This window comes from Bufo gargarizans, chromosome 1, assembly GCF_014858855.1.
Source record: "Bufo gargarizans isolate SCDJY-AF-19 chromosome 1, ASM1485885v1, whole genome shotgun sequence".
Classification (NCBI taxonomy): Eukaryota; Metazoa; Chordata; class Amphibia; order Anura; family Bufonidae; genus Bufo; species Bufo gargarizans.
This window is the reverse complement of record NC_058080.1, coordinates 494,792,997-494,818,222: the sequence shown is the minus strand read 5'-3', so window position 1 is coordinate 494,818,222 and position 25,226 is coordinate 494,792,997. Positions and strand designations below refer to the sequence as shown.

Below are 25,226 nucleotides of genomic sequence, written 5' to 3'. Positions count from 1 at the left end.
ACTTCTCCCGAGGAGGAAAGGCTCCGTGCATTGGACATCTCAAGAGGTCTTAGAATATATTTGGACAGAACAAGCGAATTTAGAAGATCGGAAAACCTCCTTCTGACCTATGCAGGGAAAAACAGGGGTCTGAAGGCCTCAAAACCCACTCTGAGCAGGTGGATTAAAGAAGCAATCCGTCTGGCCTTTCTGTCCCAAGATTTGACGCCTCCTTCTTTCGTCTCCGCCCATTCTACCAGGGCTGTATCCACCTCTTATGCAGAGAAGAAACTGATCGTCCAGAGACTAGACAGGCGGAGGCAATGGCCTTTGGACAATCCGTTTTAAGTGACGCCCTCTCCTGACAGGGAAGTAGGGAGCCCTCCCAATTTGGGTGAGGTTCTTGCTACTTCCCCACTTGTGCTGCTGGTTAGGACGAAAGGGAAGCGTCAATTTTGACGTAATTTTTTTTCCCTTAGTCCTAACAGCAGCACACAAATTTCCCTCCCCTTGTATGATTTATTGTCATTTACTTCTTATAAAGCAACCCCGTCCAGTTGGGGCCGGGTTATATGGGGTAGGGGCTTAATTAGTTAATTACTAATTAGGATACTTTGGCAGAAATTTTTGTTCATTAAAAATTCTGCCTGTCCTGACCAGTTTCACAGGGGCAAATACCCCACTTGTGCTGCTGTTAGGACTAAGGGAAAACAAATTTACGTCAAAATTGACGCTTCTTGCCTGTTGAGCGTTTTACAGAGCGTAGGAACGCGCTGTAAAACGCTCAGGTCTGAACCCAGCCTTAGTCATTCTTATGCCTCATTCACACAGTCAGTGTTCATTCAATGATTTCCATCAGTGATTTTGAGACAATACTTGGTTCGTCTCTAAACACAGAGCAGGTGCAGATCTTTCCCTTAAACCTTATGTCTGTGGAGGCTCCAGTCCTGGTTTTGGCTCACAATCACTGACCAAAACACTGATGTGTGAATGAGGCCTCATGCACACGACCGTTGTTTTATTCCGTGTCCGTTGCGCAATTTTTCGTGATTTTCTGAGGACCCATTGATTTTCAATGGGTCCGTTGAAAACTCGGCTAATGCACCGTTTGCCATCCGCGTCCGTAATCCGTGGTTCCAGTCCGTCCAAAAACGATAACCTGTCGTATTATTTTCGCGGAAAACATTTCGCACAACCATTCAAGTAAATGGCACACAAGATTGTCATCCGCGTCCGCGCATCCTCATCCGTTTTTTTCCTATCATTTGCATGGCAAACCTGTCTTAGACTTTTTTATAAACTTTCCATTATGTCTGGTGGTCCTCCAAAAATAAAAAAAGACACACGGAAACGGATCACGGAACAACGGAACCCCATTTTGCGGAACGGAACACAACAACGGTCGTGTGCATGAGGCCTAAGGCTTTAGGCTGGATTCACATCACTGTTTATTTTTCTGTTATTCTGATCCGTCAGCAGAACAGAAAAATAAAGGAAAAATGGATCCTGTATTTAAAGCATCCGATATGCTCAGTAATGCACATTTAGCATCCGTTTTAGCAATTTCCGTCTGAGATCCGTTATTTTAGATGGAAAAAAAAAAAGTCCTGCATGCAAGACTTTACCTCTGGTGCCTGATAGTATGGGAGGACACCAGTGTTATAAATTACACATGGTAAATAGGGGAGCCTGTTGCATATTTTGTACTGTACCCCAAGAGCTTCAAGCTATTCCCCCATCTGTTACAGATTGCAAACGCTCCATTCATTTCTATGAGAGTTCCTGACACCGCTAAGTACATTGCTTCGCTATCTCCGGAACTCCTGTAGAAATGAATGGAGCAGCCACGCACATGCCCGACCTGCTGCTCCATTCATTTCAGGGAGCTCCATGGGTTACAGAGCCTCTGTTCTCGTGATCAATTGGGGTCCCAGTAGTAAGACCCCCATCTAATAGTTATCCCCTAACCTGTGGACCAGGGCTAACTTTATGTAACTGGAATACCCCTTCAATTTGGGTAATTGGCCAGTGAGCAATAAATACAGTACATAGTATTAAAATCTTAAGTAATGTTTAATGTGATGTTGTATCTTCTGTGTGTGTTGTGTAATCAGTTGAAAGCTCACCTGCATTGCTTCCTCTTCTTCACAGGCTCCAATTATTAGGAGGTCCCCGTACTCCCCGATGCACCATGCTGCCACCTGAACTAATGGTTGCTGCACAGAAAATGTGACACCTGAATAATAATGTTTCAACTGCAAATTTGAATGCAATATTCTCATATCTTATATACTTCAGTGTTTAGCACCAAACATTTATGCCGCCAAAATGCTTCCTAATATCCAATCATAGCTTTAGGCCTCATGCACACGACCGTTTTTCGGGTCCACATCCAAGCCACAGTTTTTACGGCTCGGGTGCGAACCCATTCACTTCAATGAGGCCGCAAAAGATGCGGACAGCACTCCGTGTGTTGTCCGCATCCGTTGCTCCGTTCCGAGGCCCCGCAAAAAAAAATATAGCATGTTCTATTCTTGTCTGTTTTGCGGACAACAATAGGCATTTCTACAATGGGCCGCCCGTTCCGCAAATTGCGGAAGGCACACGGGCGGCTTCCGTTTTTTGCGGATCTGCGGTTTGTGGACTGCAAAAACGGCACGGTCGTGTGCATGTAGCCTTACATTGATAATATGTGTTAGTGCTCAGATTCATTCTGAAGGAATCGGTTGCTTGACATGACACTGAATAAATGCAATGTTCATATGCGTTTAGCACTGGCCAAGCCATTTATTATCTTCTAGCTAAGGCTAGGATATCTGCGGCGGAGGTTCCTGCAGGAGTCTCCGTCACTGATTCCAGCAAAAAAAGGACAAAATACTGCAAAATGCTGGTATACACGCCAGATACTCAACTGACCACATTATAGTGAATGGGATCCTATGGGTGCCGGCAGTGCCTATCATATGCCAAATCCAGCAGTTCCGGTATTCTGTTTTCATGCCAGAGCAGAATACCGAAATAAAAGCACTGATGTGCCCCTAGCCTAAGGGCTGTATTATACTTCCCAATGTTTAGGCATTGCAAGCGCTCGTTTGCACAGACTGAAGCAAACTGAATGTGGGAGGAATGATTGCTACCAAAGTCGTTCCTCCCATATTCTGTTCCATTGATAATCAGCAGCACAACCCAGATTACACAGGTGGATGTGTTCCCGATAATTAGGCATCTTTCACCCCATCAATTGAGAAAAGAGCGTTTGCTCGTTCATCAGCCAATCGTCTGCTTGATTATACGGGCCAGTTATAGGGAAGGAGCTTAATCTTGTTCCTGATAATTGGCGTGAAAATTGTGTGGTCTAATAGAGTCCTATAGCTACCAGGCCACAGTAAAAACTTCACTAAAAACTTTGCAAACACTATCTGAAAGGAGTAGCATTTACCCAAGGAGCTTGTCTTTTTCCCCACTTTGCAGCTGATGTTATCCTAGGGGCTGTTCACACAAGTGTATTTGTAGACGTCCATAATACAGATCTGCGATACCGATATATTCCAGATGATATTTCATCGGTCTGTCGTCAGTACATCATCAGTATTGCAGATCAGTAATACTAATGGATTGTGGAGAATTGCAGCCAAAAATCTGCAGTTTATTACAGGTGCATGAAAAGTCTGCAGCGGACATTCCAAATCTGCAGCATGTCAGTTTATGCTATGAATTTCTCTACTGCAAATCTAAAGCACATCCACATGTGAATTTCCACTGCAAGAAATTTGTCCCGTGTGGCCGTGGAGGAGTTTGAACTGCTTGAGACATTTGGAACACTCTTCATAGACCTTAACCCTAAGTTCACACCTGAGTGTTTTACAGCGCGTTCCTACGCGCTGTAAAACGCTCAACAAGGAGAAACCAATGCTTCCCTGTGGGAATGGTTCTCACCTGGGCGTTTTACAGCGCGTACGATCGCGCTGTAAAACGCCCGACGCTCAAACAAGTTCTTGAGCTTTTTTTGGGGCGTTTGTTGCGCGTTCCCGTACATAGACTTTCGGGAACGCGCGACAATGTGTGTTCGCTTGTCTCTGTATGCGCGATTGTAAACGCCGGTACAATCGCGCATACAGAGCGCTCGTATCAGAACGCTCAGGTCTGAACCCAGGGTAAAGGCCATTTTCTATATGCAACACGCAAAAAGTACTTTTTAATATGCCCATGTGAACCGTCTCATACACTAACATTAGCACAAATGGACACAACAATTCTTGGAAATCTTACTGTTCAAAGATTTGAACATGACTTGATGGGTCCTGGATGTTAAAAGTGAACTTCCCTATTTTAGGCTATGTCACATAGGAGAGAGAGGTTGTAGATTTCAAACATGGGCACTCATTGTAGGGGAATTAAAGGTGTTGTCCAGGTTTAGAAAAATATGGCTGCTTTCTTCCAAAAACAGCACCACACGTGTCCACAGGATGCGTGTGGTATTGCAGATCATCCCCATTCACTTCAGTGGAGCAGTAATACCAGACACAACCTATGGACAGGTGTGGTGCTTTCTCTGGGAGAAGGCAGCCATGTTTTTCTATTCTAGGACATATACGATCAGATGAGAGGGGTTTAGTCCTGTCACTGTAAGCCTTGTCATAGGGTTTAGTGCCTTATTTATAGACTTGGGGCTCTGTTTTTCCAGTGCACTCCTCTTTATCTGATACGACTATACTTCTGCTCCTTGTGTCGGGCTGTTATGAATACCTGTACAATATCCTTTCTCACTGCTTTGTAGAGTCTTTGAACGATGTAGCCATGCAGTTCTGAGGACCCACTGATCAGCTGAATAAGGTGTGAAACCGCATCATCACGAACACTCTCCCCTGCCTGGAAAACAGGAAGCAGGACTACTCATGTCATGGCTATGTCCAGGACGCAATTATTTACACTGTAAAACATTTCCACCCCATTCAGATGAGTGGAAATGCTTTTCGGTTGCTTAGATATCGGTGTAATAAAATTTTAAAAAGCCACAAATAAAACATACAAAAATGTATAAGGCCCCATGCACACTGCCGTGTTTCACAGCCGTGTGCGGGCCGTGGAACCGCGGCCTGGATCCCTCCTGAGAGCAGGAGTGCACGGCGTCACTGGTTGCTATGACGCCGTGCGCTCCCTGCTGCCGCCGCAATACAGTAATACACTGGTATGGTCTATACCAGTGTATTACTGTACTGTGCCGGCAGCAGGGAGCGCACGGCGTCATAGCAACCAGTGACGCCGTGCGCTCCTGCTCTCACGAGGGATCCAGGCCGCGGTTCCACGGCCCGCACACGGCTGTGAAACACGGCAGTGTGCATGGGGCCTAAAGCTGTGGCTTATACATGAAGCTTATGGGTGTGGCCACACGTAGCCCTGATGCAGTTTTGGAAGCCAAAATCAGGAGTGAATTCAAAAAACAGTAGAAGTGTGTATGCTGGAGGCGTAGTTTCACCACAGCTAGAGTGCCGAAGGTTGCTGATCCCTGGACTAGACTCTATGGACAACCATATTTGCTGATCTAAAGGTGCATTCACACAACCGTATGTATTTTGTGGTCCGCAAAACGCAAATCCGCAGAAGATACGGATGATGCCCATGTGACGTCCATGTTGCATCCGTTTTTTTGGGGAGATTCGTTGTAACAATGCCTATCTTTGTTCACAAAACAGACAAGAATAGGACATGTTCTAGCTTTTTTGCAGGCTACGGAATGGACAGGGTGCTGTCCGCATTTTTTGCGGGTCCATTGAAACGAATGGGTCTGCATCCTATCCGCCAAAAATGCGGATCAGATGCAGACTAAAAATGCAGTCATGTGAATGGGCCTTAAAGGTAGATTTACACGGCCCGATATTCGGGCAGATTATCGGGAACGAGTGTTCATGTGAATGATCATTCAGGACAATCTGCCCATTTAAATGTGCCTCCAATCCTCTTGTTCATGCAGGCACATAAATTATTGTCTCTGTGCAGCAGATTGTGCTGTCTAAACAGCAGTCTGCTGCCCAGAAGTAATACATCTTTATAGGGATCAGTATGTAAATGCAGCTGTCTCCTTCAACTGAGCAGTCGCCTGAGCAGGCGACTGTCGGGAAGGAACGCTTACTTCCCAATAATTGACTTTCGCTCGGTGCGTGTAAACCTGCCTTTAAGGGGTTGTCCGGGTTTAGAGCTGAACCCGGACATACCCTTATTTTCACCCCGGCAGAATCTCTAAAGCTAGCATCGGGGCATCTCATGCTCCGATGTGCTCTCTTGCCCTGCGCTAGATTGCGCAGAGCAAGGTATCTTTTGTTTATCATAACACACTGCAGGGCGGAAACTTCCCATCAGTGCCGGTGATGTCACTGGGCTTCCTGGCAGCCCCATGGAGAGCCCCGGTACGTCACCGGATCTCCAAAAAATGCCTTTGCCCTGCACGATTTAGCGCAGGGCAAAGGAGAGCATCGGAGCATGAACTGCTCCAATGCTAAAGTCAGGGGGGCTGCCTGGGTGAAAATGGAGGTATGTCCGTGTTCAGCTCTGAACCCAGACAACCCCTTTAAGCCCCTGTGCTCAGCTAATGGTTGGTTACAGAGAATGGGGCAGAAGCAGACAAATCAGTTGCTCATATCGAAAAAAGGCCAACTCATTTGACTGCAGTAAGAATTATGGAAGTGGTTATGGGTGATCACCCCAAACACTGAATATTTACGGAGTTTTGTTCAATTTCATCAGAAACATACTGAATCTTTGTAAGCCCAAAAGGTGGTAGACAAGTATGCATTGCTGTCGTTCTGTCCTGTAATAGGGCAGAACAATGAATTTGATGGTGTTGCATTCGTCATACAACAGATCCAAATGGTGCCTAATGGACCCCACTGACTTATAATGACTCCTTCAGGGTTCTGCCATGGTGTCTGTCGGACAAAATAATGGCCAGCATAGATGTAAAATTAGCCTTGTTTTGCATTTGCACGTTTTAACATATTTAATAATACTTTTTTCTGTAATTTTATGGGCTTCGATCAAGTTCTATCCATATGGTATCACTAGGCAAAGAAGAGAAATAATCAGTTTACTCACAGTGACCAGTGTTTCCATTATGGTATCTATGTGCCAGCGCTTGGAAGGAGAAAACCTGGGGGAGGATAGAGAATTTGATAAAATTATCTGCAGAATTTAAAGGGCATCTGTCGTAGCTATGAAACTGGCTGACCTGTTATACGTGCGCTTGGCAGCTAAAGGTGCTTTGGTCTCATGTTCATATGTGCCCACATTGCTGAGAAAAATATTTTATTAATATATGTAATTGAGCCTCAAGGATCAATGGAGGTGATGCCGTTACTCCTAGAGGCTCTGCTCTCTCTGCAACTACTGAGCCCTCTACACTTTGATTGACAGAGCCAGGCGTGATAAAGTTTTTTCTGCCCATTCCTGTCAACCAAAGTGCAGCAGTTGCAAAGACAGCACAGCCTCTAAGGCTGGGTTCACATATAAGCGTACCCGATAAGCGCTGTTTACAAGCGTGCTTATCGGGCGTTTACATACGTGCCGAGGAAACAATCAAACGCCCATTGCCGCGCGTTCCCGCTAGGTCTATGTGCGGGAACGCGCGACAATGCTCCCCAAAGAAGCTCCTGTACTTCTTGGGGCATTTTACAGCACGATCGTACGCGATGTAAAACGCTCAGAGAGAACCATGCCTATAGGGAATCATTGGTTTTTGCTTGTTGAGCGTTTTACAGCGCGTAGGAACGCGCTGTAAAACGCTCAGGTGTGAACCCAGCCTAAGAGTAACGGCATCACCCCCGTTGCTCCTAGAGGCTCATTTGCATATATTAAAATGTCTTCAGCTGCCAAGCGTACATGCAACAGGTCAGCCAGTTTCATAGCTACAAATCTGCTGACAGATGCCCTTTAAAGTAGACCTTTTGCCAACAGCTTTTGCATCTTCTTTAGGAAGCAAAAAGTGCAATAAGACAGTATGAAGATGAGGCTTCACCACTGCTAGTAATACATAATAGACCGCAGAAGTAGGAGGCTTTATTTTTAATATGGCCCAATCATTATATTGCATAATGTAGATTTACTGCATATCTCCTGTTCGCAGTGTTTCGGCTATGGACTGGTATACTGTGCAGGTATTGCTTCATATCCCTGTGCGTCTTGCTGTGTAACTTTCCAACTGGGCCTAAGGCTAGGTCTACACAACGACATTTGTCGCACCAATGTCGCGCGACAGTTTTTATAATGATAGTCTATGGTGTCGCACTGCGACATGTGACATGCTGCGACTGCAACAGTCGCAAAAAATCTATTCGTAATAGATTTTTCTGCGACTGTCGCGTCTGAGTATGTTGCATGTCGCAGTGCGACACCATAGACTATCGCTCAACATTGGTGTGACAAAATGCCGCACGACAAATGTTGCAGCGTAGTTGTGCCCTATGTGTTGCGCGACACATCACACCTAGCCTAAAACAACAATAGAATATCTTTCCCTGAAGACTTTAGGAGCCAGCATCAGGGGTCATTGTCTCAACATACAAATCCAGGAGTCCTCTACTTAAGCTCCCTTCTTCTTGCATTAGCCATAGAGAAGATTTCCCGCTCTGGTGGACCCAGGTCACCATTTAAATAGATGCGGTGTCAAATCCTCCACCGCTCCACCATTCTTACCACATGATCTTACCTCTCTGCACAAAGGAATATTCCTGATGTGCACTGTTCCTTTAACTCTGGTGAGCAGAACTGCAAAAACCTCTGAAGTTCCTTCATCATCACACGAATGTTTGCTTCATTCACCAGTGCAAAACACAAGTCCAGAGCCTTCCTACAGGAAACCAATGCAATAATAAATATACCACCAAATCACAGATATGAGGAACCCAGAATACCAATGCTGGTACCTGTTTACAGATGTGTCTGTCTGTCTAAGACACTCAACGATTGTCCCTCTATGTCTCTGGACCGCTGCATGGTCAGAATGCACCAAGCGTTGGAGGGATGTCAGGGCAACAAATCTACAAAGAACATGGAAACATTAGAGAACGTGGATTCATCTTTTCCTACAAGCTACAATTGTGTTCATATGTTACATAACAAAGCAGGGACCGCAGCAACATGTGTAAATCTAGTGCCTTGTTTTCTGTCTTTTTTTTAGTTTATTTAGTATTTTATTGTTTTTCTCTTTAAAAAAAAAAACTGCCACCTTAAAATGCAACGTGATAGTGATAGGACAGGAGGAACTGAGCAGATTGATATATAGCTTTGTGGGAAAACTCAGTAAAATGTATCATTTATACACTTTCTGAGCTCAGTTGTACTGACAGCTATCTCTGTATACACATTTATATACACACAATGCTATTAATCACTGATAACGCCTCCCCTGTGTACAACTGATGTCAGAAATAGCAGAGATATAAATGTATAAATTACAAGTTTTACTGAATCTTTTCCCATAAAACTATATATCAATCTGCTCAGCTCCTCCTGCTCTATAACATGCTGCCTGCAGATTACACTGCATTTTGTGGTGACAGGTCCTCTTTAAATGATCCCATAAGGAAGCATGCTCAGGTTCAATGTTGCATGAAGCAATGACGAAAAACTACATACAAACATAATATGTAAACACAAGGCCATGACGTTGATAGTATACATAATAGTGTTTTTTGCAGATCGGTCATGGATCTGCAAAAACGCTTCCATTACCATAATACAACCGCATGCATCCGTCATGAACGGATCCGGTTGTATTATGTCTTATATAGCCATGACGGATCCGTCATGATTTGAACTCCATTGAAAGTCAATGAGGGACAGATCCGTTTTCTATTATGTCAGAGAAAACGGATCCGTCCTGACACACGTCTTGCTCCGCACCACATCGCGGACAGAAAAAGTCTGCTTGCAGTGTTATTCTATCCGCGATGGGAGCGCAACCAAACGGAATTGCATTTTGGGGCATTCCATTTCGTTCAGTTCAGTTTTGTCCCCATTGACAATGAATGGGGACAAAACTGAAGCGTTTTCTTCCGCTATTGAGATCCTATGACGGATCTTAATAGCGGAATTGAAAATGCTAGTGTGAAAGTAGCCTTACTTTACCCTGATCCGCGTCTGTATTGGGGAATATAGACGAGTATTGCTGGGAGCTGTGTGACCTGACGTTCACAGACTGCTAAAGAACAAAAATAATGAGGGAAACAACCATTACCATACCTGATGTTTTTATCATTACTTAGAAGAAAACGTCCAAGGATGTTAACAGCAAGAACCTGGGGTGTGAATACGAAGAGGGCAATTATACATAGTCACAGACAACTGTATAATCAGAACAGTTCTCAACTCAGATCAGGTGTTACAAGGAAACTAGGGGCTAACGAAATATAATCTTGGGGATATCACTGCCCTTTAACCTTTTTGTGGGGCAAGTTGTACTTTCTAACTGCACAACTTACTGTTGCATACAATGTAGTGGGAAGCTGGAAAAGCCATACAGTCGTGTGAAGGAGGCCTAATGGATAACTATTTTTATATTTTAGTAGAACTATCCTAATAATACGGTTGTGTTTTGAGACACGGTGATGCCTATAATGTTTAACTTTTTATTGTATAATTTTGGCCAAAGGGGGGGTTAATATAATTTATTTTTTTTTTTTCGTACTCGGCTCTCTCCGACGCTCCCATAGAAATGAATGGAGCAGTGGCACATTTTTCCAACCCCCTGCTCCTTCCATTTCAGGGGGCTGCACCGTGTATGGGGCCCCTTTTCTCATGATCGGTGGGGGTCCCAGAGGTAGGACCTGCATGGTTCTGATAGTTATCCCCTATCCTGTGGATAGGGGATAACTTGTTATACCCGGAATACCCCTTTAATGGCGGCACAACCCCTTTAAAGGAGCAGGGCAACAAACAATTCTTGTACAGAGGCCCTCTGATCTCAGTGTTAGCTCATGGGCAGGGGTATAATTAGAATTCAAAGGGGTCCATAGCAAAATCAAGATTAGGTCCCCACCACCTAGCTGAAGTAAACTGAACTGCAATAATGCTTAAGACAGCGTAACTGATTTTACTTGAAAAACAAGCAATGAATTAATAATAGTGCCATATACCTGATGTTCTATCTAAAGGAGATCAACCTAGTAAAGCTAGAAAGCAGAAAGCCACTGTCTAGTTTTTACCCATAGTCTGAGTGGACCCTTTCAATCTCTGAGCCCAGTGGTACCTGGTATGGATGCTACGGCTTTAATTACACATGAAGATGACAGGTCCAATGTATGTTGTTTCATCTTTGTAAACTCACCCGTAGGCCACTTGCAGACTTGGTTTCCACAATGGTGAGCACAGTTTCATACAAAACTGCATTACCAGCATTTGTCTGTGTTTCTGTACAGGTGGAAATCTGTCAGGGAAACGAGGCATTATGTATCACTGTGATATGTAATTCTATTAGCCTAAGGCTCATGAGTTACCGATGTATACATATGAGATGTAAAATGTCCTTCACTAATGAAATTCAAATCCCAAAAAACTATAGGACACAATGTGTGAATATATACCGGTATAGTTGCAAAAAACAAAATGGCTGCACACCGTTATATATACAAACAATAGAGCTAAGAAATGGGGGTCATTCTAGATAAAAGTGGTACAATACCGACTATAAATGAGTAATGGAAGCTCTTAGCGTACATACGTGTCGGGCCCATCTACCATGTTTTTATTGAACACACCATGTCAACATTCACAGTGCAGGTGGAAAAAGTATGTGGATCCCTAGACCCCAAGAGCTAATTGGAGTGAGGTCTCAGCCAACTGGAGTCCAATCAATGAGATGAGATTGGAGGTGTTGGTTACAGCTGCCCAGCCCTATAAAAAACATACACCAGCAGTGGCATACATACAGGGGCTGCAGTTGCGACCGGGCCTGGCACTCCAGGTGGGCCCGGCCGCCTGTGGATCCGGCGCTGGCAGGGGCCCCACTGCACTCACATGTAATGGAGCGCTCTGATGGGACCCAGAATGAAGTACAGTGGCAATTTCGGGCCCAGTCTGAGCGCTCCATGCCTCCATTACATGTATAATATGGGTGTGGGGGGGCACTCATACCCAGCCAGGCAGTTCCGTTTCCATAGTGAAGCAGGGAAACCTCTCTGCTCCCTGCTTCACTGATCTTCAGAGCTCAGGAGCTGCCCCTGCTGGCTCCACATCGCGCTGCTGGCTGTGGGAGGAGAGCTGAAAGCCCGGGAATCTGCCTCCTGTCATCAGGGAAGAAGGTAAGTATGTGGTTTTTTTTTCTAATGCTGCCGACTGGGGGCAGGGGGGGTGTTTGATGGGCACAACTAGAGTGAGGGAGGGGGCATAAAAGTTGGCATCTCTACTGAGGAGGAGCTAATCTGCCATAACTAATTTGAGGGGGCACCTAATCTGGCATAACTACTGTGAGGGGGGCACATATAAAGGCATAACTATGAGGGGGCACATATGAAGGCATTACTACTGTGATGGGGTACGTAATTTGGCATAACCACTGTGAGGGGCACATACGTAGGCATATCTAATGTGAGGGGCACATACAGGGAGTGCAGAATTATTAGGCAAATGAGTATTTTGACCACATCATCCTCTTTATGCATGTTGTCTTACTCCAAGCTGTATAGGCTCGAAAGCCTACTACCAATTAAGCATATTAGGTGATGTGCATCTCTGTAATGAGAAGGGGTGTGGTCTAATGACATCAACACCCTATATCAGGTGTGCATAATTATTAGGCAACTTCCTTTCCTTTGGCAAAATGGGTCAAAAGAAGGACTTGACAGGCTCAGAAAAGTCAAAAATAGTGAGATATCTTTCAGAGGGATGCAGCACTCTTAAAATTGCAAAGCTTCTGAAGCGTGATCATCGAACAATCAAGCGTTTCATTCAAAATAGTCAACAGGGTCGCAAGAAGCGTATGGAAAAAGCAAGGCGCAAAATAACTGCCCATGAACTGAGAAAAGTCAAGCGTGCAGCTGCCAAGATGCCACTTGCTACCAGTTTGGCCATATTTCAGAGCTGCAACATCACTGGAGTGCCCAAAAGCACAAGGTGTGCAATACTCAGAGACATGGCCAAGGTAAGAAAGGCTGAAAGATGACAACCACTGAACAAGACACACAAGCTGAAACGTCAAGACTGGGCCAAGAAATATCTCATGACTGATTTTTCCAAGGTTTTATGGACTGATGAAATGAGAGTGAGTCTTGATGGGCCAGATGGATGGGCCCGTGGCTGGATTGGTAAAGGGCAGAGAGCTCCAGTCCGACTCAGACGCCAGCAAGGTGGAGGTGGAGTACTGGTTTGGGCTGGTATCATCAAAGATGAGCTTGTGGGGCCTTTTCGGGTTGAGGATGGAGTCAAGCTCAACTCCCAGTCCTACTGCCAGTTTCTGGAAGACACCTTCTTCAAGCAGTGGTACAGGAAGAAGTCTGCATCCTTCAAGAAAAACATGATTTTCATGCAGGACAATGCTCCATCACACGCGTCCAAGTACTCCACAGCGTGGCTGGCAAGAAAGGGTATAAAAGAAGAAAATCTAATGACATGGCCTCCTTGTTCACCTGATCTGAACCCCATTGAGAACCTGTGGTCCATCATCAAATGTGAGATTTACAAGGAGGGAAAACAGTACACCTCTCTGAACAGTGTCTGGGAGGCTGTGGTTGCTGCTGCACGCAATGTTGATGGTGAACAGATCAAAACACTGACAGAATCCATGGATGGCAGGCTTTTGAGTGTCCTTGCAAAGAAAGGTGGCTATATTGGTCACTGATTTGTTTTTGTTTTGTTTTTGAATGTCAGAAATGTATATTTGTGAATGTTGAGATGTTATATTGGTTTCACTGGTAAAAATAAATAATTTAAATGGGTATATATTTGTTTTTTGTTAAGTTGCCTAATAATTATGCACAGTAATAGTCACCTGCACACACAGATATCCCCCTAAAATAGCTAAAACTAAAAACTACTTCCAAAAATATTCAGCTTTGATATTAATGAGTTTTTTGGGTTCATTGAGAACATGGTTGTTGTTCAATAATAAAATTAATCCTCAAAAATACAACTTGCCTAATAATTCTGCACTCCCTGTAATCTGGCATAACCACTCTGAGGGACATATATCTGGGCATATTTACTTTTAGGGGGCACATAATCTGGCATAACCACTCTGAGGGACATATATCTGGGCATATTTACTTTGAGGGGCACATAACCGGGCATAAATACTGTGAAGAGGCACATACTCTGGCATTACTACTGTGAGGGGACACATAATCTGGCATAACCACTCTGAGGAGACACATATCTGGGCATATCTACTTTGAGGGGGCACATAATCTGGCGTTACTAGGTGAGGGGCACATAATCTGGCATTACTTCTGTGAGGGGGCACATAATCTGGCATTACTACTGTGAGGAAACGTATAATCTGGCATTACTACTATGAGGGGACACAGAATCTGGCATTACTACTGTGAGGGGACACATAATCTGGCATAACTACTATGAGGGGGCACATATCTGGGTATAACTACTGTGACAGGAACAAAGGTGGGCATAACTACTGTGAGGGGCCACAAGGTGGTCATTAGTACTGCGTGGTTGCACTTAGGGGAAATGTCCTAGATTACCCTGCTATACATTGGCATGGCTCAGTCTTACAGGCCAGCACAACGCCCCCTGCTGGTGATTTCACAGCGGCAGTCACCATCCCTTCCTTATGTGAATATTCTTTTTTTCTCACTACAGGGACCTTGTTCTGGATCCAGCAGACATCACACCGATGCCAGCGACACCCTGGATGAGGTAGGACCAGATTTTTTTAGGACTGGGTGAGTGTAGCTATGCATTGGGTTTAGGGCTCTTCAACACGAGCGGATCCCGTGCTGGTAATCTGCTGCGTAAAAGACAGCCAAGCCCCGTTCCGGACAGCAGAGACACGGAGCATTAACATGATTGATAATGTTCCGTGCCTCTCTGTGATCTTTTTACTACAAAATCACAGAGAGATAAAGTTAATTCAGAACAAATGGACGGCACTGTGCTTACTTTAAGATCCGGGTGCGTGGTCAACAGGTCGGATCCCCGAGAGAGAGATAAAGTTGTCACAGTGATTTTGTAGTAAAAAGATCACAGTCAATCATGTTACTGCTCTGTGTCTCTGCTGTCCAGAATGGGGCTTGGAACTCATTCACGCAGTAAGAAAATCTGCCGCTTCTTTGTAAAAATGTTCGCACTGTGGCCCATAACACTATAGTTACACCACTGGTAGGGGAGGTAGTGTGGGGGGGTTGAAGGCAGGTTGGAGGGGTGATGGGGAGGGGGCCCCATAGATCCGTTTCGCACCAGGGCCCCATGGATTGTGTGTACGCCACTGCACACCAGTTCTGGGTTTGCTTTTCACAAGAAGCATTGCCTGATGTGAATGATGCCTCGCACAAAAGAGCTCTCAGAAAACCTACGATTAAGAATTGTTGACTTGCATAAAGCTGGAAAGGGTTATAAAAGTATCTCCAAAAGCCTTGCTGTTCATCAGTCCACGGTAAGACAAATTATCTATAAATGGAGAAAGTTCAGCACTGCTGCTATTCTCCCTAGGAGTGGCCGTCCTGTAAAGATAACTGCAAGAGTACAGCGCAGACTGCTCAATGAAGTGAAGAAGAATCCTAGAGTGTCAGCTAAAGATTTACAAAAGTCTCTGGAATATGCTAACATCCCTGTTAGCGAATCTACGATACGTAATACACTAAACAAGAATGGATTTCATGGGAGGATACCACATAGGAAGCCACTGTTGTCCAAGAAAACCATTGCTGCACGTTTACAGTTTGCACAAGAGCACCTGGATGTTCCACAGCAGTACTGGCAAAATATTCTGTGGACAGATGAAACCAAAGTTGAGTTGTTTGGAATAAACACACAACACTATGTGTGGAGAAAAAGAGGCACAGCACACCAACATCAAAACCTCATCCCAACTGTGAAGTATGGTGGTGGGGGCATCATGGTTTGGGGCTGCTTTGCTGCATCAGGGCCTGGACGGATTGCTATCATCGAAGGAAAAATGAATTCCCAAGTTTATCAAGACATTTTGCAGGAGAACTTAAAGCCATTTGTCCACCAGCTGAAGCTCAACAGAAGATGGGTGTTTCAACAGGACAACGACCCAAAGCATTGAAGTAAATCAACAACAGAATGGCTTAAACAGAAGAAAATACGCCTTTTGGAGTGGCCCAGTCAGAGTCTTGACCTCAACCCGATTGAGATGCTGTGGCATGACCTCAAGAAAGCGATTCACACAAGACATCCCAAGAATATTGCTGAACTGAAACAGTTCTGTAAAGAGGAATGGTCAAGAATCAACCAGTCATTAGATCCAAGGGTTCACATACTTTTTCCACCTGCACTGTGAATGTTTACATGGTGTGTTCAATAAAAACATGGTAACATTTAATTCTTTGTGTGTTATTAGTCTAAGCAGACTGTGATTGTCTATTGTTGTGACTTAGATGAAGATCAGATCATATTTTATGACTAATTTGTGCAGAAATCCATATCATTCCAAAGGGTTCACATACTTTTTCTTGCAACTGTATATATATATATATATATATATATATATATGAGAGAAGTCCAAGGCAGCACCAACCGTAATGTAAATATGGAGTGCCAGCGGTACAGATGCAACCAGTCGTCCACACATGTAGCAAAAAGAAAAACTGCAGCACATCCGATGTGGTGAAAAAAAAAAAAGGGATCTTTTATTCACCCGTGCAACGTTTCAGTCCACTTCCTGAGACCGTTATCAAGCAATGCCAGTAAATCCCCGCACAGGTGGGCACAATCCGGGATGCAGAACGGTGGCATCAGTGAGGCTGGCTGTCTGCATCCACTTTAAATTCCCAGTCTGTTCCTGTGTCCACCCCAGACAGCTCCTACTCCGTCTACTACTCTCTTCATCCTGGCCCTGATAGGAAGTATTGAGACTTGGTGTCTAGGGCAGCACCAGCTATAAATAGAGCCCTGATTACCACTGATCAGCTCTTTGACTTCGGCTTTAAAATTACCTGCATGTTGTAATTTTTTAGAGGTGGCGCAATGTAATTACAATGCTCGTCCTATTCAAGTGAATGGGAGAAGCAGCCACTGCAAATGACATGGCGTACAGGTAATTTTGAAGCAGAAGCAGTGCTTGCATGAGTGCCGCTACCAAGTCAAATAGTAGATCAGCGGGGTCCCAGGAGTCGGATCCCCGTCAATCTGATATTGATGATCTATCCTGAAAATAGGTTATCAATAACTCTGCACTGAACATCCCATTTAAGGCTTACCTCGTAGATGCAAACTTTCTAAGCTCATCCAGTAAAATTGCATATAGATAGGGGATAACTGTCATAAAAGGTGCACTACTATGGTAAGGTTTAAAACCTACCAATTAAAGGGAGTCTGCCACCAGGAAACTGACTGAGGAATGCAGAGAAGCAAGGGTGCACAGGGTGGCAGGGGTCTGCCCTTGGTGCACTTAATTACTCATTTGCATACGGATTAAATGTAATTTTCTCCAGTATGAAGCATTGCTAGGTGAAAGGTATCTTTACATTTAGATGAGCTAGTCCTACAAGGCGTGCCCGAGCGGATCCGCATGCGGCTCACTGCTAGTTGCCTGGCCACAGTTGCACTTGCCGGGCCGTGCTTGTACATGCTGATTGACACAAATAGCATGTACTGGTGTTGGCCGACAATACAGATGCAGCATGGCATGGAGCGGTGAGCCGCTGCCGGGGCCTCATCATCGACAGACAGCCTAACAATGAATTTTATGGTGAGTTTTCTCATAAATTACTTTTATGCTATGTCAAACAAGCAGGTTACTAATCTTGCAAATGAGATGAATAGGAATAACACATCCATGGTCTACTCTCCAATGAAAGTCATTTATGAGAAAACCTTTGTAAGATGTTTCATACAGGGGCGTAGCTATAGGGGGTGCAGAGGTAGCAGTCGCTACCGGGCCCAGGAGCCTGAGGGGGCCCAAATACCCTTGTGCTGCATAAGAAGACACACAAAGCACTGAGGGAAGGGGGGCCCAAGTCTAACTCTTGCACCAGGGCCCATGAGCCTTTAGCTACGCCCCTGGTTTCATACATACATAACATCTCTCATATGTTTCTCTTACCTGGGCCAGCAGGTCACTCATAGTATCACAGACACTCCCATCACTTTGTCCTAAGATTCTCAACAGCCGTAGAATACGGACCTGGTCGAAAACATGTGATTGAACATCATGGTTGACAACTAGCAAACCGACTGAATAACAGGAAACATGCATAATGGAAATTATATGCAATACAGCTGGCTGCTGAGCCATACTATAGTGTGAACTAGGGTCACAGTGAAGTCCAGAGAGATAGGCAAAAACATGGGACAAAGCAAGTCAACTATATCAGCAATGTATCCTATAAATCAAGTAACAGATTGATAAAACAGAAAAAGAAGTGAAAAAATATGTTGAAAACAAACCTGTAAAAAGGGGTCAGTGACTCCAGACACTACGTGTTCTGGGGAATATCCTGACATGATCTGCCTGAGTTTTTGCAGGAGTAGTGGAAGTATCTGTAGACAAGAACAATAAATATACAATATATCTGGCATATTTATGACCGTGATAGTCACAGGTTTAATAACAATTTAAAGGTGCTGACAACCGTTTTTTTGTGGTCCGCATCCGAGCCGCATTTTTTGCGGCTCGGGTGCGGACCCATACACTTCAATGGGGCCACAAAAGATCCAGACAGCACTCCGTGTGCTGTCCGCCACCGTTGCTCCGTTCCGAGGCCCCGCCAAAAATATATAGCATGTCCTATTCTTGTCCGTTTTGCGGACAAGAATAGGCATGTCTACAATGGGCCGCCCGTTCCGTTCCGCAAATTGCGGAAGGCACACGGGCAGCTTCAGTTTTTTCCGGATCCGCGGTTTGCAGACCGCAAAAAAAGGCACGGTCATTTGCATGAGGCCTTAAAGTTACACTCTACAAAAGGGCATTTAAAAAAAAAATATATTCATAGGAATCAAATGTTAGAATTTTTGGCTATTTATCTTTTGACTTGAGTAGTACTATGCCACTGAAAATCATATACAAAATATTGTCCTTCTAAAGCAGTGATAAGACTCCTATATAGACAGGGAACCCATTTTAGTTTACGGCTGCTGCAATTTGAAGATGTTATCTGTTACTATAATAGATTTCGATTTGAGAATTATCAGGAACGTCCCTATTTGGGACATCTATTTGCTAGGACATTTATTGTATGCTAAGCCCCTTTTGGGTTGATCACTCCTTTTTTAGGCAGGGACTGCCAATATATTAGGGCAAGAGTCCCACACTATTATGCCTATGAGCGGTTTCATCTTTAATAAATTTTTCTTCAATGAAGACGTCGTACCTGTGCATCGCCTGATGTTATCGACTTCAAAGGGAAATAGGCACAACATATGACAAGTGACCTACTCCACTTATGCGTCAAGACTACAAACCATGAGTGACCACATTGTGGCAGTCGTGTTTTCATAATTGTGCCTCACATATGTCCCTCAAGTTATATGTTGCAAATACCCTATAATCAACATCACCTATATATTAATTGCTGTCTGTCTAGTGGGATTATATTACTTTAACAAATAAGTATTAAAAGTTATGTTTTAAGAGTAGGGTTTACTTAATAATTGATAACTATGACCTACTAAATTGCATTTAGATTTTTAGTGATATAAATTAAATGAATTCTGAGTAAAATCATTATCGAGCATAATGCTATACCCTGGAATGTTCCTCTAATTACCATACATACAGACATACTTTCTGGGTGACATCACAAGTAACTTTACTATGCTACACATAAACTCACCTTGCGAAAACCTTTAATGGATGCAGGTTGTCGCTGGCAAATTTCTGTTGCCAAGAGGACAGCTCCATAGAACACACCTGAAATAAAGCCTCTCCCGATGTTACATATTTGGATAATTGGGTTCATCACTGATGACTACTCAAGAATATCACATCTCTTCCCCACCTAACACCTCCCAAGCCATTGGTTGTCCTTGTGCCCTAAGGGTCATAATATCAATGTTCCCAGCTTTCCATCTACTCAATAAACTTACCATGCCTTTTTTCCGCGAGCAACATCTCACTGGTTGGGATGAACATTTCCACTAAATCAGGGACCTTCCTGATAATGTGTACAGCACACAAAACAGCCTGTGGGTGTGAATCGGAGGTGAGCAATGCAAGTGGGAGCATACAAGGCATGGTTGACCATCAGTGGTCAGAGAGTTAGTATGAGGGAGGAGAAGAAGAGGCTGAATGTGAAGAAAAATAATGGGCACCTGGGTTAAGAGATCATAAGCTTTTGGATAGTAAAATATACCACCCCTCTCCTGGGTCAGTTGATTGTTTGCCCCTTCTTCATTTTAACAGCTCCTTCTCCTACCCCCAGTTTATTTCCCATAACAACCACTTTCTGACTCCTTCTCATTGCTCTATATTGTTACGTAACACCTTTTTCTTGACATGGCCATTCGAAGTTTGTAGAAGACGTTCAACTTCTCCAGCCAAGTCCCGACACATCTCTACAGATCCTAAGCAGGCAAGAGTACAGAGAGCCAGTCCTTGCACCACTGCTGAGCTGTGCTCTAAATCTCTGGAGGAGAAAAAGAAACAGAAAAACTATGTTGGACTATTTTGTAAAAGCAAACTTGTGCAATGGGATGAGTTGGAAGGCAAATCAAGAAAGAAGCAGTTTTGTAAGTTTTGGATTCTCAAATCGGGCACATGGATCCAATAAAGAAATTGATGTGTGAATAGCCCTTTAACTTGTATAGATCAGTGTACTATCAATTTAAAATAAAACACAGTACACGGAATAGAAATATGACTGTGTGCATGTGCTCTAATATAGTGACATAAGGAACACCATACAGCACCACATGGCTATACTGTGTGCATGGAGCACCATACACCATCGCGTAGCTGTCACCTGTGGATAAAGATAACAATTGTTTAATTAATACCTTCAACTCTCTACTCTGTCCCCTTGTGCCCCCTCCCATACTCCAAAGACTTTGCCTCATATTTCAAAGATAAAATTGAGAAAATCCCAAAAGGCTTCAAGCAACAACCCCCAGTACCTCTCCATACAACTGCTCAGTGCTCTTTCCACGTCATTGAGTTTACCACCATCACCGAAGAAAAGCTATGCATTTTAAAGTGTAACTGCCATTCTATTTTTATTTTTTTAATGTTTAGGGGCAGTGATACTGACAAACCCTCTCATCCTTCGGCATCAGAGACCTGGCCCACGGCATCAGAGACCTGGCCCACCGCTGGATCTCCTCTTACCTCACCAACAGAACCTTCACCCTCTCCCATTCATAAACCACCTCCTCACCACGCCCCCAATCTGTTGGTGTCCCTCAAGGCTCTGTCCTGAGTCCCCTACTTTTCTCTATTTATACATTCAGCATGGAAAATCTCAAAGAGGCCCAGGGCTTCCAATACCACCTCTTTGCTGACGAGACTCAAATTTACTTCTCTGGCCCAGATGTCACTTCCCTGCTATCCAGAAACCCAGCATGTCTGTTAGCTATATCTTCATTCTTCTCCTACCGTTTGTTAAAATGCAACATGGAGAAATGTAATTCATCATCCTTCCACCATGTCACCCACCCCGTTTACCTGACCTATCCATTACAGTTAATAGCACAGTCTCCAGTCTCACAGATCCACTTCCTGGGGATAACATTTAATTTTGCCCTGTCGTTCAAGCCACACATCGAAACCCTTACCTCCACCTGCAGTTTTCAACTCAAGAACATCTCTGATATTTTCTCACTCCTCATCCCTAAACTAAAGTCAACTAAAATGCTAGTGTGCGCCCTCCTAATCTCCCGCCTAGACTACTGCAACATCCTACTTTGTGGACTCCCACTAATCCACCTCTCCCCTCATTTCTCCTCTTCCACTGCCTGCTGCCAATTGATCCATATTGCCCAGTGAATTCAGTTTAAAACACTAACCACTACAAATAAGGCCGTCCACAATCCGCCCCCTCCTTACATCTCTCACCTGCTTTCCCGATAAATCCCCACACGTAATCTCTGACCCTCACAGGGCCTCCTTCTTTGTTCTCCTCTCGTCTGCTCTTCACAGAATTGTCTACAAGATTTCTCAGGCGTTTCTCGCATATTCTAGAATTCGCTACCCTACTACATCAGACTATCCCCCAACATCTGAACCTTCAAAAGCAAAACTCACCTCTTCAGGAAAGCCTACCAACTATAATGAGCATGCTGCCACCATACAACCAAATGAGCAGCTTTTACCCTCACCTACTGTGTCCTCCCCTCTTTGTAGATTGTAAGCTCTAGCTTGCAAGGTCCTCTCCCTTGCAGGGTACAAGTTTGTTAATAGTTTAATGTTTACTGTATTTGTATTTTTTATATTAGGCATGTGTAACCCTCTCTTGATGAAGCACCATGGAATTAATGGTTCTTTCAAATAAATAATAATATTAATAATAAAGGTTAAGTCTGCAAACGCAATTTTAAACCTAAGTATCTAATGAACTAGCTAGCGATACAATTTTCATTTTTTGTAAGCTCTTTCTTCAGTATCTCACCTCTTCATACTGTTGGTTATCAATAAATGAGCGTCCTGCCTTTCATCTAGCAACATCATAGCACCAAGGTATCCAATTCGTTTGTCAGTAAACCGTGGGGAGGCTATCAATTTCAAGCACTCCATCTGAAATACAAGAACCAACATTTTATTCTAATTATGCCAAAGGGGAACATTGTATTAACTAAAGCAGGCATGCTCAACCTGCGGCCCTCCAGCTGTTGTAAAACTACAACTCCCACAATTCCCTGCTGTAGACTGTTCGGGCATGCTGGGAGTTGTAGTTTTGCAACAGCTGGAGGGCCGCAGGTTGAGCATACCTGAACTAAAGCAATATATATATATATATATATATAAATACATATATTTTTATATATATATATATATATATATATATGTATGTATATTTACAATATCGAAGGAGAATCTAATAGGACAAGGATGGGCCTAAAAAGCATACAAACAACTGAGCCAAAACTGATTCAAGCCATATTTCAGTGATGTGTCTACAGGCCCCACAGGGTTTCTGAGAATGGAGAGAATGAAGCTATGTCTTCCATTAAACAGCCATCAAGGTTTGAAGATCTACCATGCCAGTCAAGGTCTGCAAGTAATGGTAAGTCATCTCGTTTTCACTCTATGCAGAGGTACACTTTTTATATTGGATGTAGCAAAAGAATGGGATGAAACTGTGTTCCAACTATGTAATTTATTGAAGATCCATTTTTTTTATGTTTAAGGGTTCCTGATGTTCTTATGATGCTTTTAGACCCCTTTTCCGTCAGAAGAATGAAACAAACCATGTAAAAACTGTGACACAGTGAGGGGAATGGTCTGGGAAAACAGGTATTTTTCTCCCAGTGTGTGCTGCTGGGCTGATTTTTAGCCAGGTGGGGTCAAATACCGGACTGGATTTTAATTGCCATCTGGGTTTTTGGCAGCACTTGGCTGTCCTTAAATAGGCAGTTGGGCTCAGCAGCAGGATCTCTGTGTCGGGATCTGAAGCTTGGTGCCAGGTTGGAGGGCTGAAACCCATGGGCCGAGGAAACAGGTCCCCTAAAGCCTGCCGTGGACTGCTGGAGGCAGAACTGACATCAAGGTGACTTGTCTTATATGAACCTTCCAATTTGTGTGAAGTAACACCAAGATGTAATTTCTGTTGTGTGTGAAGTAAACACCAAGACTGCAAAGTAACGCGTTTTTTTGTGCATTTGCCTCAAGTGTGAATAAACACTGAAGTTTTGCGTTAAGAACTTGTCTTTTGCCTCTGTACTGCGTCCGCTTACCCTATCTACCAGAGCGAAACCCCACAAAACCTATGCAAACATATTCTCATACACTTGGATCTGTCAGTCATTGAATTTCTTGAAATAAATACATATACTTGACCATACTTTTTAGGTGGTCTGAAAAGCATAGTAGTCCATATTTTACAGTACTCTAAATGTACCTGGAAGTAAATCTGTCAAACATATGGCAACTAAACGGACAGAGCGCACGGGAGCTTCCTAGTGAAGCACTGTTTACAAAATGGATGTAATGTAATTGCGTTTACCAGAACTAGTGGTGCTACCTGAGGCCCTAAGGAAGGAGGCGGACCGCCTCAGAAACACGTCACCCTCTGCTTGTCCTTTTTTATTGTTTTTAATGATTTATGTGCAATAAATTACAGTTTTAGAGTCCAGTGCCCCAGAAGACCATTTTTTCTTTCCCTTCATTCAAACATATGACATATGTGTTCATTATGGAAGTCTATGGGAATGCTACAGTATACTTGTGGTTAGTACAGACCACCTTACATTGACAGCCAGGAAGTCTCTGGCAAATAAGGTGCCTAGTGCCTATGACTTGTATTAAAACATCCTACCTGTCCGAAGTGTGCGGGATAGCCCAGCATGTGCATGTACAAGAGTTTGGCCACACTTCGCCCACGGTACACTGAATCCTCATCCCGAAATGAAGATCGAAGTTCAGCGCACTCCCTCTGAATCACCTCTCTCTCTTCATTCTGTGTCTTAACACTCCGGATGGCTCGAATGAGCTCATGCAGCCTCAGAGGAGGGCCCATCCTCACTTTAAGACCTGAAATCAAACACTGCACTCACGGGATACAGAAATGAAAGAGACATCACAAACATTTACAGACAGGTTGGGAGGTCGCTGAATTTTTACCTGTCTTTTGTCAGCCTTCCTGTTTCAGTGCACCTGTTTCTCTGTGTCGGTGTAGCTTACCTTCCTGCTTCTCACCTGGATCACTTTGTGCCGTCTCCTTACTTCCTGAAAAATAGTGTGACACCTGCTCAGAGCTCTGTGCTTCTCCTGTCCTCCAAGGCAAGACTTGTAGAGCAGCTTTTACACTTCACTGCCAGGACTTGACGGAGATAACAGATACAAGACCATAACTCTAAGCACTAAACGCTAGATTGACCTTTAGTAAGATTGCATATTAGACAATTGCATTCACAGACATTCTGTAATATACTGTACTTTATGGTTGGAATCGCTCTCTTACACCAGATAT

The 25,226-nt window shown here is 43.9% G+C and overlaps 1 protein-coding gene across 2 annotated transcripts in view; it reads right to left on the bottom strand.

The window, feature by feature from the left end:
• The window catches only part of AP1G2 (adaptor related protein complex 1 subunit gamma 2), a 60,402-nt gene extending 35,420 nt beyond the window's left edge, over positions 1 to 24,982 (bottom strand). Inside the window, exons 1-15 of one of the 2 annotated variants that reach the window (XM_044274315.1) lie at positions 24,878 to 24,982; positions 24,573 to 24,787; positions 22,707 to 22,831; positions 20,588 to 20,729; positions 20,191 to 20,287; positions 19,938 to 20,014; positions 18,553 to 18,645; positions 18,209 to 18,289; positions 11,297 to 11,395; positions 10,213 to 10,268; positions 8,895 to 9,008; positions 8,678 to 8,818; positions 7,069 to 7,123; positions 4,726 to 4,848; positions 2,106 to 2,195 (exon numbers count right to left, since the gene is read on the bottom strand). In XM_044274315.1, coding sequence (XP_044130250.1) covers positions 2,106 to 2,195; positions 4,726 to 4,848; positions 7,069 to 7,123; positions 8,678 to 8,818; positions 8,895 to 9,008; positions 10,213 to 10,268; positions 11,297 to 11,395; positions 18,209 to 18,289; positions 18,553 to 18,645; positions 19,938 to 20,014; positions 20,191 to 20,287; positions 20,588 to 20,729; positions 22,707 to 22,831; positions 24,573 to 24,773 — 1,494 coding nt within the window. In that variant the 5' untranslated portion in view covers positions 24,774 to 24,787; positions 24,878 to 24,982. Of the gene's footprint in view, positions 1 to 2,105; positions 2,196 to 4,725; positions 4,849 to 7,068; positions 7,124 to 8,677; positions 8,819 to 8,894; positions 9,009 to 10,212; positions 10,269 to 11,296; positions 11,396 to 18,208; positions 18,290 to 18,552; positions 18,646 to 19,937; positions 20,015 to 20,190; positions 20,288 to 20,587; positions 20,730 to 22,706; positions 22,832 to 24,572; positions 24,801 to 24,877 lie in introns of both variants that reach the window. The other variant, XM_044274307.1, reaches the window with a different exon arrangement.
• Positions 24,983 to 25,226: the final 244 nt, after the last annotated feature.